Source organism: Amphibalanus amphitrite, unplaced genomic scaffold (assembly GCF_019059575.1).
Source record: "Amphibalanus amphitrite isolate SeventyFive unplaced genomic scaffold, NRLGWU_Aamphi_draft 000328F_arrow, whole genome shotgun sequence".
Classification (NCBI taxonomy): Eukaryota; Metazoa; Arthropoda; class Thecostraca; order Balanomorpha; family Balanidae; genus Amphibalanus; species Amphibalanus amphitrite.
The window spans coordinates 30,385-44,866 of record NW_024881823.1 but is presented as its reverse complement, the minus strand read 5'-3'; the positions used below and the strand labels follow the sequence as shown (position 1 = coordinate 44,866).

The 14,482-nt window shown below is 53.3% G+C and overlaps 1 protein-coding gene across 1 annotated transcript; it reads left to right on the top strand.

Annotated features, from left to right (window-relative positions):
• The first annotated feature begins 334 nt into the window (after positions 1 to 334).
• LOC122388623 (pneumococcal serine-rich repeat protein-like) lies at positions 335 to 12,783 on the top strand. Its single transcript, XM_043379833.1, has 9 exons — positions 335 to 550; positions 1,004 to 1,115; positions 1,382 to 1,512; positions 1,846 to 2,081; positions 2,280 to 2,384; positions 2,635 to 6,022; positions 6,464 to 6,591; positions 10,161 to 10,272; positions 10,559 to 12,783. The coding sequence occupies exons 1-9, from the start codon at positions 463 to 465 to the stop codon at positions 10,861 to 10,863; spliced, it is 4,605 nt and encodes a 1,534-aa protein (XP_043235768.1). The 5' UTR covers positions 335 to 462; the 3' UTR covers positions 10,864 to 12,783.
• The last annotated feature ends 1,699 nt before the right edge of the window (positions 12,784 to 14,482 follow it).

Sequence of the window (14,482 nt, the reverse complement as noted above, 5' to 3'; positions counted from 1 at the left end):
ACGTGACTTATATGCCCTCTGGCGCCCTGTTTTCACCGGCGTCCCTGAATCAGGGGCGAAATGGCAAGCCCCCCTTTATGTTCAAGGCTGGCAAAACACCAGCACGGGCTAGGGTTAAGCTGCTAGTCTAAGAGTGAAGAGAATCTACTAACAGCTCTCAATTTTTGTCAGCCTGATTCTTAAACCAAAGGGTTCTGTTAGGTATATTTGTTATTTGATGACCATGTAACTGGACATTGATATAGGGCTTTTTAGGGCTGTCGATAACTGGTGTGTGAAGTGCTTTTTTACTTATTTTTTTCAATTATTAAACCATATTCCTTTCTCATTTCAGGTACATTGCTGGCACCTACAAGCTCCAGCAGCCATTCCATGGCACTAACAAGTTTTGTATAATGCTCTGAATAGCTGCTTATTTACAGTATAACATGACATTTTTAAATCACTAAACACTTACATGGGATGAGTTCTAGAGCATCAGTTGGACAAAAATCATCCCAAGTAATATGTGAGGAGATCTTTGATGAAGACTCCATTGCCACCCACGATGGTAAGTGAACAAATATGCTGGCTTATGCTTGCATGCTAAAATGTATGATATTTTTAAGTGATGACTCAAATAAGCAGTGTCCTGGAGTTACATCTGTTTGGGCTGTGAGCCAATCTCTCAAAGAAATGCTCAGTTACACCTGTCAGTTACACCACTGGTAGACTGCAGGTAACTTTGAGTGAACTTACGAATTTCCTCGCTGCGAGGTCTGCGCTGCGAGGTTTGCGGGTTTTTCGTTAGAGTCGAATTTCGGTTCGTTGCGCTGGTATTGCGACTATATGTAAGTTTCTGAAGGTGCACCGGCTTCACTGCATTCATGAAGTTACCATAATGGAGCGATCTACTCACTCTATGAATAAGTATTATGCCCGCAAACTCAAAACCCGCAAACTCGCAACCCGCATGCGAGTTCCAGTTTGGAGCGGCCTTTACTGTGAAGTGTACCTTCGGCAGAGGTGCTGGAGTACGCCCGCCGAATCGGCATCGATCCGGAGCGGGAGCCGCATCTGCTGCATATCGCTGACGAGGGGGTCAACCAGTCCCTGCCTCCCGGCTGGAAACCATGGTTAGTCGGCCGGCGCCGGCAGCAGCAGCTGGTTTGCAGCTCAGTGTGGATACATTGCGGGAACAGCTCGATCTAACGCACCCTATTGGGCCCACTATACGATCCCTGTTTGTGCTATATGAAAGGTTATGCTAAATGTTGAAGGTAACAAAAATCAACGGCTCTAATTTATGTTTTAATTTCGTTGCTTTGTTTTCTTTAGCTGGTTCCGTGTAAATTATCCTATATTCATATCGCGTTGTTTTCCTATCCGCCCTTTGCCACAGTTTCGAGGAGGAGAAGGGTCTGCTGTACTACTTCAACTTCCGCTCGGGCGAGACGCGCTGGGAACACCCTCTGGACGCCGTCTACCGCCAGAAAGTGATTGTGGCGCGGAAACAGGCGGCCTCGGCTGAAGGTAGGTCGGCTTTAAAAGAGCGTGTAGGGAAGATGAGGTAGCTACGGCTTACACGGCGGAAAATTAGAATATACTCATCTTCACAACATAACTATATGCTATAATTTAGCGACCTGCTTGCTATATCTTAGTCTTATATGGAATACAGGCAGCTTTAATGTCGAATGATCACGGGACAAGCCTTCTCACTTGTTCCATTCGTTGATACCAATTACACTGTATGATAGCCGATCGCCCTCAAGTTTCTGTGTGTCGGTCCTCCAGAGCTGTTGTTGACGATAGCGTCTGTGTGTCGGATCTAGCCTCGCCAATGAGTTCCGTGTGTACCGACAGGTGGCGTCCCTACCGGAGCCGGCGCAGAGTTCGGGCGCTCCCGACGGCTCTGCGCAGAGGAGGAGCGTGAAAAGAAGAACGTCTCGTTCGCGCCCAGCGTTCACCAGATCGAGTTTGACCTGGACGAAGAGGAAGAGGACGAGGACTGTGAGGATGTCCATGACGATCGCCTTCGACAGCTGCAGACTCCGCAGCCGCCGCCACTGCACGGCGCCTCCTGGCTTCGGGAAAAGTTGGTGAGTGCGAAACTCAGACAGAACTGTTTCAGATGTTTCACGTACTGTTTCACTCCATACTGAGAGAACTCTGCGATCAACAAGTCGAGTCTCATATACCCAATCTTGCTTCTTGGGTCAGCTCTCAATCCTCCCAGATATGGCTCATATACAGCGCTACAGGACCGCTCTGTTGACCCTCACTGGTGTGCCCCTCAGGAGGACAGTGGCCGGCCGGGCGGTGACCGTCTGAGCCTTCTGCGGGCCCCGCCGGATCGAGACGACTCACTGGAGATGGCGCAGGATATCACCGAGGACTCGCAGGTCAGTCAGGGCGATAGCAGGGATTGATAGCTAAGCTAAAGAACCTCGGCCTTGGACGGCGGGTGTTGTTTTGTTTCAAATGTGATGTTTTTCCGCTTGTTCTCGAAAATAGTTGTGCCGTGCTACATTTGTGCTGTTTCACAGGCCCGTATCGGTTCGGTGACTGAACTGTCAAAAATGTGAAATATGTTTTGTTTTGTCGTAATTGTTCACGGCATCGTTATGACGCTGTGCTCTCCACCATCGGCAGCTGTCCCTGCACGCCAGCGAGGGCTCCGACTCGCCGCGCCGTCAGCTCGAGCGGCGCAAAGAGGAGGAGGTGCGCGCCGCACTGCGCGAGCGGCGTCTGGCGGAGCAGCGCCGGCGCGAGCCGAGCCCGCCTCCGGCCCCGGCCCCGCAGCCGGCGGCGGTCGGCCCGGCGCCGCTGACACCCGCCCGGCTGCGGCCGCTGGCCCCGGTGGCTGCTCCCGTCCGCGGTCCTCTGGCGCCGCTGCCTTCTATCGGGGCTCCTCGCCCGCCGCCCGGGGGACTAGCGCCGCTGGCCCCGCTCAGGCCGGTCGGCAAAGGAGGCGCCACTGCGGGGGTAAAGCAGGGCACACCAGCGGCCAGTCAACCGGCTCCGGCCGCCGCGAAGAGGGCAGCTAAGCCCACACCCGCCGTCAAACAGCAAACACGGAAACCACCTCCAGCAGTGACTAGAGCAGCGGAGAAACCAACTCCGGTGGCTGCGACGCGATCAGAAAAACCTGTACCAGCAACTGCCTCCGCTACACGATCTTCCAACCAGACTGAGCGACCGATGCCGGCGGCCCGTGCCTCTAGCCCCGCCCCGTCAGACCAAAAGTCTGCCTCAGGTCCCATTCCCAGCTCTTCTGACTCTAAACCCGTCCGTGACCCCACTTCCGGCTCTGCTGCTAATCCTAGTCCCGCCCCTGTCTCCGTCAGTGGTGCTAGCCCAGACCAGGGTCCGGGCGAGACTGGGACGCGTCCAGTCACATATCAGGGAGGTCGAGGTCGCCCAGCCACGTTTACGGAGAGACTGCTGGCCAGGAAGGTAGCAGCCCGACCATCAGAGGCCGGTGATTCTCCTGCGGCGAACACGAGAAGTGGAGCTAACGAATCTCCGCGAACGACAAACGCTGGTGCCACAGCTACAGCTACAGCGAGCACCGCTTCTTCAGCTCAGACTGTGCCCACCATAACCCATACCACTACACCACCTGCCTCCGTCACCGCAACCGCTGTCACTTCCACCAAGCCTTCTACCACTACCCTGGGTGTGTCTTTGACGGCCGACTCGATCCCGTTTATCGACGAGGCATCTGAGGGTTCTGTCGGGGAGTCGGGCCGGTCGGCGTCGGGCCGTGGTCCTCCCGGTCCGGCTGCTCGGGAGTCGGACGGTGTCGGTCGTCCTGGGGTCTCTCCTGGAAGACAGGAGGTCAGTGGAAGTGGTACTGAGGGCGGCAGTACGGCTGGTGAGGAGTCACCCAGGCCGGCGGAGACTGAGACAGAGAGACCGGAAGAGGCAAAGCATGGCCGTTTGAATATGAAAGCCAGTCAGGAATCCAGTAGGTCTCGTGATGGAGAAGTGCAGGATGAAGTGCAGGCAGGCGGGAAGGGTGCCTCAGTGAAAGAAAGCGTCGATGAGGGTGTGGTGAACGTTGATTCCTCAGTGAAGCTATTGAGCGAAGCTGAACACCATCCAGCAGACAAGCCGAACGATGGCCGTTATTCTGTTTCGGTGCCATCTAAAGGCGATGGCCTCTGTGGCGGGAAAGGCACTCCACCTCAAACACCAACCACCGTCAACGCCCAGCAGTCAAACGTCTCACCAGTCTCACTCCTGAACAGCGGCGGGTTGTCCCGTCAGCAGGCTACCACCACAGAGCCTTCTGTCGGCGGCAATCCGGACCACCCGGCGCCCTCCGGCTCCGTTCTTTCTTTCTCTCTGTGCGCACAGAACACCCCTGATGAGAAGGATCGGGAGAGACGACTGCGCCTGGCCGCCGGTCACTCTAGTTCTGAGTCGGAACAGGATGAGAACGAGCTGCGTGTCGCCGAGGGTGGAGCCCTAACGGTGGACCGACCGGGCCGTGTTCGCTCTCTGTACCCCGAGGAGTCTGACTCAGGTTCTGAGTCAGAGTCGGAGTCTGCTGACTCGGAGTCCACCCCGGCGGGTGACCGAGCCGGGGAGAGAGGGAACATCAAGAAAACAGCGTCGTCTCCACGTGACCAACAGCCACAGCCGAGTAAGAAGGCAGAGCACGATCCCGTGATTGATGCCGATAGTCGTAAAAGTCCTACATGCACTCCCCAGATCCTATCGTCTGAGGACACCAAGGTACGAGGGAGTCAAATCTCGCGACAGCCATCCGTGGGCGAAGAATCTGCCGCGTCCATTGAGATACCAACGAGAGACCCAGTGCCGCGAGCGGTAGATAATGCCTGGGTGCGAAACACCTCAGAGGAAAAACAGACGCGAACTGGATATGAGGTGGCGAAAAGCGAGGGTGAGCCATTCGGGTCTGGCCACGGGATGAGAGCGACGCCCGAATTCGCACAAAATACTCAGCCAGAGGAGATCGCTGCTTCCCGCTCTCAGTTGGCCTTCGCGGCTCCAGAAAGTGATCAGTCTCATTACACGGATTCTCGTACTGGAGAGGATATTCAGCAGCCGGTCAGACGAGCAGCTATGTCAGAAGATCGACCTAGGGCAGTGCAGAACCAAACTGCCATCAGTAGTCCTAAAACCCCAGCCGAGAGCTCAGGTCTTGAGGAGGCTGACCGGCCAGTCAAGTACGGTTGGATATCAGGCGGTGGTCACGCGCCACCCGTTGAACACAGTCATGTCGAACAAAGGCTTGTGGCTGGTTCCGTCGCTGGTGAGGCCTCTTCGCTGGTGGCTGACCGTGCTGAAAGAAGCCAGCACCGCGGGCTGACTGAGACGGTTGCTGCCGATCGGGATAGCGCCCGACCGCCGGTTCACAGCAGAACGCGATTCCCACCGGAGGTGTGTGAGCCTCGGGCGGACGCGTGCTCGCAGTGCGATGAACCCGACAGGGAGAGTTCCGGATTCGCCGGGCGCTATCAGAGGAGCGGCGCCGAGCGACCGGCGGCGGGTAGAATTGATCGCTCAGTCGGGCCCTGTGAGGGACTCTGCCGGCGTTTGTCCGAGTCAGCGGGACTAGAACCGACCACAGAGGACGCGGCTGTGCAGACTCCTTTATCCGCCCGGCGTGACCCGCCCAGTCGCACTGGTCGCCACTCCTGCCACCGCGATACTCACGGCCGGCGGCGTCACTCTGCGCTGTGCAACACCTCTGACGCGGAGAGTTCCGATACGAGCCACCAATGGTCTCCGCCGCTGCCTCACCGGCCCCGACCATCGACCGCTGAGGGTCTCAGACGTCCCCGAGCAGCACAATCCACCGCCAGACCTCGTCCACCTGTGGCAGCCACTCGCTCCTGTCCTCAGTGTGGTCTGGGCGGTGGGGGTTCGGGCGTCCGGCCGACGGTCACCGTGTCTGCCCCGGTCCTGGGTGGAGACGGTCAGCAGCCTACCAGCCCGGCGCGGCTGGCTGTGCGACAGATGCGACATCGTATCAGGGCGCTGGGCATGTGGAGCGATGGAGACGGAGGTGAGAGCCGCGCGAGCGCCGCTGAGTTGTGTGGGGGAGATGGCGAAAGTATTTTGGCGGACAGCATAATGTAATTCGTAACATTTAAATTGGTCGAGTAAAATGACTTCTTTTCTATGGGGATGGCTTTTAGTCCGACATACAAGGCTAAGTTTAGATACGCTGTTCCTTACTTTCATCGTTCTATAAATTGTTGCTTTGATTGCGATAATTTATAGTGTGTCTCCATCGTTATTCCAATAATGGTCTTCACTGAGCATCAAATGCGTCGTTGTTTGTCAGATACGTCGTCTTTGTCTGTCAAGTGAGCCCCCAAACGCTGGATATGTTTCCATCCCTCATCTGTCGGACAGCCTTTATTATTCCACATCACAATGTCCGGTTTACCGAAACTCCTGCTCTCCCGGTGACGTTTTCCACCCCTTGCATCGCTCTCGACAGCCTCCTCAGACGGGGACCGGGCGCCGCCGGAGTCGGGAGGACCGGCCGACGTGCGCCGGATACTGGACCGTGCCAAACACTTCCTTCACGGCCAGACGGCGGCCGCCTCACGCTACCGGCGAGCCTCGGTGAGCGCACGTCTCTGACGGCTGGCTGGGCGCCATGTCAAACACATAGAGCGTGATGTGGGTGGGCTGTGAATAGGACGCGCCCAACGGTTGACATTAAAGCGGCTATTACAGTGGCTATCCGCAGTGTGACCGCGTGAGGAAATGATACACGTCACAGGATATAGGCTCGCTGTCGACCCCCACCGACTACTCTTGATCAGGGCTACCGGCGGATATTTGTTCCCGGCCACTGGCAATATCCGCTCCCCGAACATGCCTTGAATAGCAGATGCGGGGCAGTGGTCGACTGTTTCCCGCAGTCGCCGCGTGTCTGTATTGTCTTCCAATTGCATCACCAATCAATCGAGGCCATGTGTGTAGTGTAATGCGCGTCCAGCAATGCGAATACTTTTATATGGTGGCATCTAGGTTATGTTTGTTTTACCGGTCAGCTGATATAGTGGATGTGAGTAGGTGTGTCACCAAGAAGCTGATGGGGGATGTGGGTAGATATGTGTCGCCAAGTATGATTTTATCTGCGTGTGTCGCCAAAGATATCGCTAGTGATGCGTGTGTAGATGTGTGTCGTTAAGTGGGCTGCTGTCAGAACCAGACTTGTGATCAGCTCAGTTGAGCCGGCTCAAAAATCAGCTCAGCTCATGAGCCGGCTCAACATTTTGCCAAATTGTTGAGCTGTGAGCTGAGCCGGCTCAGTAATGCATTGAGCTGAGCTGCTGTCTGAGCTGAGCTGAATGAGCTTGAGCTGAGCTGAGCTGAATGAGCTTGAGCTGAGCTGAGCTGAGCTGAGCTGAGCGAGCTGAGCTGAGCTGATTGAGCTGAGCGAGCTGAGCTGAGCTGAGCTGAGCTGAGCTGAGCTGATTGAGCTGAGCTGAGCTGATTGAGCTGAGCTGAGCTGATTGAGCTGAGCTGAGCTGAGCTGATTGAGCTGAGCTGAGCTGAGCTGATTGAGCTGAGCTGATTTAGCTGAGCTGAGCTGATCCAGTTCTAATTCTTTTCAGTTCATGCTTGGAAATTAACTCAGGATCTGATGCTTCAGCTATGAGCTAGCTATGGAGTGAGCAATTACACTGCCTTCGTGATCGCACTTAAAAATATCAAAACTCTAAAGAAATCAATATTAATCACTAATCAAGCTTAATTTATTTCATCCATGTTGCATGGAAATTGGAAGACCAGGGTCTTGGCCAATTTACAGGCTAATACAGCCAGTCTCAAGTTTCAAGTCTGACTGCAAGATGAATACCTACTGTCAGGCTTTGATGCTTCGCCTTGACACTCTGCTCCGCAATGTACAATTCAGCATTCTTCACTTTGTTATTTAAGCAGTTATTTAAATTAATTTTATCGATAAGGGTTCTTACCTCTGCATAAAATATTTACAATTAGGAATTAGCAAATGTTCCTCTTCGTTGGTTGAATGTGGGCTAAGCAACCATATCCTATTGAAAGTGGGGTGGGGCAGAGGCGCTAACTGGAACTCTCACCTTCTGATGTCCATAATATGGGAAAAGCTCCCTTATTCACACGCCGACTATGAATTCTAATTGTGTTGACATTGCCTTGGTTGAGATCAGGGTGGTGTTTGGTTTCACTCAAGGTTTCACTGATAACAGCACGCTGCTATCACACGTGTCAAATGGGGTTTCCATGGAGATATAAACAAACTCTTATCTCCAAGTTCCAACACTACCCCAAAATGTAACGTCAGCTCCTGGCAGGGTGCCAAGAGCGGATGGCGGCGTGGGCGTGCTGCTCTCGGCCGTGAAACACTGCCTAGTTGAGATGATTCCATGGCGTTTTTTTCGTCTAGCAGATTTTCGTCCGACTTTTCTTCGTCTGGCATTTTTTCGTCTGTACATTTTTTTCGTCTGTAAACTTTTTCGTCCAGACTTTTTTCGTTCGTATATTTTGAACTTATATGTTATGTTAACATCGCGGGTGCACACTCTGATAACATGTGATAACACTGCCAAGAACAGTCCATTTCATGTAACTATAGTCTGAGTCCAAGTAGACGCACGACTCGCAAAGTCTCAAGGTCTTAATGAGCTTATCTCTTTTGCCCATTGTGTAAGTTGCCTCGCTCCTTGTTAGAGGAGACTTACTTATGCGCCAAGAGTTGGTCTGTTTTTTAACCCTCGCCCGTATTGGTGTTTTTCCAGCCGCGAACGTATAAGGGGGCGGGGGTCCGTTGGACCCCCCCTTGCCGTTTCGTCCCTGATCGAGCTAGAGCTTCGCGGAAAAAACGAGCGTGCTGCCCGCGACGAGAGGAAGCCGATGATACCCAATTTTAAGGTCCTAGGTTATCGGTTGACCTTCCAGGTCAGGTCAATGACCCAAAAGTCGGGAAAATCGGGACCTGTTAGAACGTCGTAAAACGTGGCTGCTATGGGGTTTTTCGGGGTGCTGATCACGAATATCATGTTAGTTATGATCACTGATGATGTCTTTATGCATTGAGGCCAGGTCGGGTCAGGTCAGGTCAACCAGTAAGGATTTTGCCGGGTATTCGTAGTAGCCTCTGACAGCTTCGTAACATGTTACGAAGGCACCAAAACTGCTTCGTAAATGTTCAAATGGTTGCTAAATTCGAATTCAGCTCCAAAAACTAGCCTAGAAACATGTAAAACTCGAAAAAGTGAACCGAGGTCATCAAAGGTCAATGACCTGACCTGACCTTCCGGTGACCTTGACACCCACCCTAATGCATGGGAGCAACATCATATGCCATGTTTGAACACTTGAAACCACAAAAAGACTGCTAACGCGCGGCTAATGCGAGCCGACATACGCCGAATCGCGATTCCGGCCAAACATGGTCTCGAAAAGTAGGTCACAGGTCAAAGGTCATTAGGGTCAGGGTCATGAAATTTTCAGGATAGGTGTAAAATTGATTATCGCGAGGGTACTGAAAGTTTCGTCGCGATCGGCCGCTTTTTACGCGAGTTATTCGCGAAAAACAGGGGGGTCCGTTCGACCCCCCCCCCTATACGGGCGAGGGTTAAGCATGTCCGATTTAAAAAGAACGACTGAGCGATCTAAGCGTGAATTTAACTGAGCGGAAACTGAGCTAAGCTGAATTGAGCGGAAACTGAGCTGAGCTGAACGGGAACTGAGCTGAGCTGAGCTGAGCGGAAACTGAGCTGAGCTGAGCGGAAACTGAGCTGAGCTGAGCGGAAACTGAGCTGAGCGGAAACTGAGCTGAGCTGAGCTGAGCGGAAACTGAGCTGAGCTGAGCTGAGCGGAAGCTGAGCTGAGCTGAGCTGAGCGGAAACTGAGCTGAGCTGAGCTGAGCTGAGCGGAAACTGAGCTGAGCTGAGCTGAGCGGAAACTGAGCTGAGCTGAGCTGAGCTGAGCGTGAGCGGAGCACAGCCGGTTTGAGCGGAGCGTGAGCTGAGCTGAGCCGTGTTAAACTGAGCGGGAGCTGAGCGGGAGCGGATAAAACGGAGTTGAGCTGAGCGAGCTCACTTTTTTCTTGAGCTGTCACAAGTCTGGTCAGAACAAAGTGTGTCCTTAGCGATGTGTGTAGATTTGTGTCGCTAACTGTCCCTCCTGCCTGTCCACAGGAGCTGCAGTCTGACTCTGAAGACGTCTCCACGGACGACGAGGAGCGATCGGCCACGGAAAGAGACGTGCAGCTACGGGCCGTTACGCGGCACTATGGCAGGCTCAAACAGGGTGAGGATGTCGACTGGGGTCGCTGTCATAGATAATCAATCTCTGGTGGTGACCAATTAGCATGCAATGTGCCGATCATTGATGAAGGCACGACTGTGATCTTGAGGCTCAGGGGGTGTGATTAGGAGTGCTGTGATTTTGGGGCAACGCACCTCGACTTTGGTTGCATAACTTGATTTGACTTGACGAATTTGCTTATAGTCATCATCATTCGTCGCAGATGCAGTTTCCATAATGCTATTTGTACGCCGACTGACCGCCCGTCCGGGTGTTGATCTGTCTCCAGAGCGAAGTCACGCGTCCGACTCCCAGCTGAACGTGCGCCCCTCGTCGGCGTACCAGCCGAGCCGGGGTGAGCAGCTGCACTCCTCTCTGGCCGCCATCCACACGTACCGTCCCCCGCCGCCGGTTCGTCGCCGGCCGCCGCCCCAGTCTCCCCCCGCCCCTCCGCCGCGGCAGCGGTCACCGCCGGCCCCGCCGCCGCGTCCCAAACCGCGCCCGGAGCGCAGCGTTCTGGAGCGAACGCAGGAGCTCAAGGCCTGGCTGCGTAAGGCTACAGTTGCGTGGAAGCTGGGCTCACTGGACGTGTAAGGTAGGACTGGGAGCCGCAGTGCTCGGCAAATGTTGGTCTAGCCTTGCCGCCGCCTGCAAGCTGTGGTATCCGAGGCATCAGTGGTACGAGCGGCTCGTGTGTCGCGGCTTGTAGCTCTGACGTTCGCTCGGCGGTGTAACTTGCTGTTTGAAACCGAGGCCTGTTCTGTCGGCCTTTGGTGGGCTCTCCAAATCAGTACGTAGCTCTGCGTAGCGCTCGAGGGTATTCTCCCAGAAATGGGAACTCGCATGCTTATTGAATGAGACTCGCATGCTTTCAGGCTTTCACCATAGCATTCCATCAACATATCGTTCACGGCAGTGGGCACATGTGCACTTTGTCGTGTTTGCGGGTCTGGTAGCCTAGTTAGTTCGCTGTGTGTGAGCCTGGTAGGTAGGTAGGCACTGCGTAATCAACGATTCTAGTCATCGCTGATCGTTTACCGGTCTCAGAAAAGATAAGCCTTAGTGAAATAGTGGTATATCTATTTTAGGAACTAATCTAGTCATGAAATAGGACTCCACCTGTTGAAACTATTCTAGTCGTATTGGATCAATTGACAGGTTCATTTAGAACACAGTGGGTGATAGATATTGGCTTGCCTTGCGGAATCATGGGCTGTAAATACAGACGACGCGCGCGTGTCGCTGCTCAGATTTAAGAAACTGAACCGCATCGCGGCTTAGTTTCATGCCATTCTTCGCCAGCATTGCGTCTGTCATATCTCCTACATTTCTCGAGCTTTCTCTGCTCATTCGAACTATACAAATCGCTCACACCTTATTGACCCACGATGTGGTTTAGATCACAAGAAAGCATGTTTTCGGCGTACTTGTGCGCAGGTCGGATAGTGTGTGCGGACCCGAGAGCTGCCCTATTCTCACGTTGACTAGCCGCACACGGTGTAATTTGAACGCTCCGGCATATTGGGTGTGTCAATGTGATGTGGATATGCTGATCTGTCCAGGCGAAACTATTTATTGATGGAGCGTGGCTTGATGTCGCCGTTTGTCGAGTGTCATGAACGCCGTTATGTCGCATTGAACCGCGACGGATCTCTGTCGCTGGTCTCTGTCAAAGTGCGAGTGGTGTCCGAGGATCGATTATCTCAGATTAGGGACTGATGATCAAAGTTCTGGGGTTAATGATCTCAGTCCAGTTGCTGGTCTCAGTCAGGGTGCCGCTGCTTACAGTCCAGGTGCCGCTGGTCGCAGTCCATGGATCGCTGTTCGCTTTTCAAGGGTCATTGGACTCAGTTGAAGGCCGAGATCCTCCGATCTCCATGAGTATTTGAAGGGGGCAGCTGGTGTTCTCTGTCCAAGATGGTAAACGTGAGCCGAATATCATGCGCCGAGCCATTTGATGTGTGTGCCTCCTCGATCCATGTGTGATTTGATGTGATCACGTGACATGACCTGTGACGTCATCTGGTGTGACTCGAGTGTATTGCCATTGAGGTAAAAACTGCTGTTCGGTGTCAGCGAAAATGGGAGGAACAGGATTATTACATTCCTGTCGTAATATGATTTCAACATCAGAGATGTGATGTTCCTGGCATGATAGTCGAAATATTGACGTGGCATGATTGTGACATCATGTATCGATGATTCTGACCTGATTATGACATCGCTGCCGTGATGTGATTGTGGCGTTACTGACGTGACAGGACTGAGCCGTGTCCTGTATGGCCGGCGGTGCCGAGGGTGGACCTCCGCCGCTGTCTCGCTGTGCGCGGCGCGTCTGTGTCCGGCGGACCGCCCGCTCAGCGCCGGCCGGCAGCTCAGGTGCCTTGGTGTGCTGTGTGTGCGACTGTGACGGCGCCCTCCGTGCTCTGTCTCGATCTCCGCTCTCCCCGGACCGGGCCAGCCCGGTGGCCGGTGGAACCCTCCAGTGCTCAATACAGGTCCTCCCGTCCTTCATACAGGCTTTTCTAGGGCTTGGTGATGGTGATTCGTGTGGGTGCAACCGCGACGATTTTATATCCCGATGCTAATGAAATGCCCGCTTAGACGGATCGGTGTTATTAACCCGTGCGGCACCCCGAGGCGAGGGGTGGGTGGGACACCGCGAATTTTTTGCGAATCTCATGGCGTCGAAGTTGTTGGTATGTACGCTCTTTCTGCATAGTGAAAATTTCAGATCCAGAAGGCTAAACATAATTTTAGCAATTCTGACTTGCCGTGACCGAAAAGCCAGAAGACACTTCTTCAAAATAGCTATCAAAACTTCGACGCAATGAGCTTGAATTTGTTTTACCTACACATCCCACTATTTCGACTCTGCTTACCACGGCATCTTTCACGACTGTCATAACCCGCTGAATAATAAACGCCAGACCGATAACGACTCACGCCTCAAGTTCACTCGGCCGTCCTACAGAGCAGACCATTATCGCCTTCCCCTCGCCACCAGCACGGCACCGCAGAGTATCCGGCCCATATCACCGGAACTGGTTCAGGCGCGCCGACAGAGCGCCCGCATCCGTATATGGCCGCGGCTGGGCCGGTCGTATCCGGCACAATTCTGGCCGGACGGGCGGCCGGCCCGCGGGGAAATCGCTCCCGGCGGCGCACAATGCCAGAAAGGCCGCCACATGACGACCGGCCGCATAATGAGGCCGTGATTAGATACAGCGCGGGGCAACGCCCCAGCAGCCAGCAGGCTCGATGGTCAGCCTATATTATATTGGAGTTTTTGTATTGCCAGCATTATACCAAGCTAGAAACGTTAACGACTCTCGATATAGGTAGACATAGGCGTAGACGTACGTGCAGTCGTAGTTTGGTCAAAAAGTGATCGATATCATGTCTTATCCCATCGATTTGAAATAATCACACACAAATGGTTGGTGGTAGCTTGAGCGTTTGATGCACAGTGCCCTCAATGACAGGACCTTCGTGCAACTTTTGTGCAAGTTCTTAGTCGTGAGGTTTATGTTATGCTTGCCTTTTACTGCTTGTGCGTGGGGCACAATATTTTCTGTGAACCATTTTTTCGACTATCAACTTGCAAAAATTCCCGTAACCACTGCAACTACACTTTGAAATTTACTCCGTAAAGCTGATTTGAGTACAAGGGCTCCGCCACAGGGGGGTACGCGGGGGTCCGGACCCCCTCAATAATTTACCTGGGGGGTACAGTACCCCCCAATATTTCGAATAACTATAAGCTTGTTTTCGCATAAGAATGACCAAATCATTCACAGAATGTGTTGAATAATTTAGAATAGGTACGTTGACAGTCGCAAAGCTAAGGAATTTAAGATCTAGAAATGTAGGGATCCCTTAAAATGTTGTGACACACGAAGTGCTCAACTCTCGCCGACCTATACTCGTATGTACCGGAGTGCCATTATTCTACCATTTTGTTATTAAAATGAATGCGTTTAACCCTCGCACGACCAGGCCATTTCTCATAACACGAACGACCAGGGGGGGGGGGGTTGTTACGACCCCCCTGGCGTTTCGAAACGGAAGGTCGTAGAGCTTAGCGGAAAAAAACAACGGATTGCTCTCAACGAGATCTCGCGATTGGTGGTATATTTTTTGGTCCTAGGTCAACATTTGACCTACTTATGACCGGTCAAAGGTCAAATTTTCCGAAAAAATAAAACTTTTC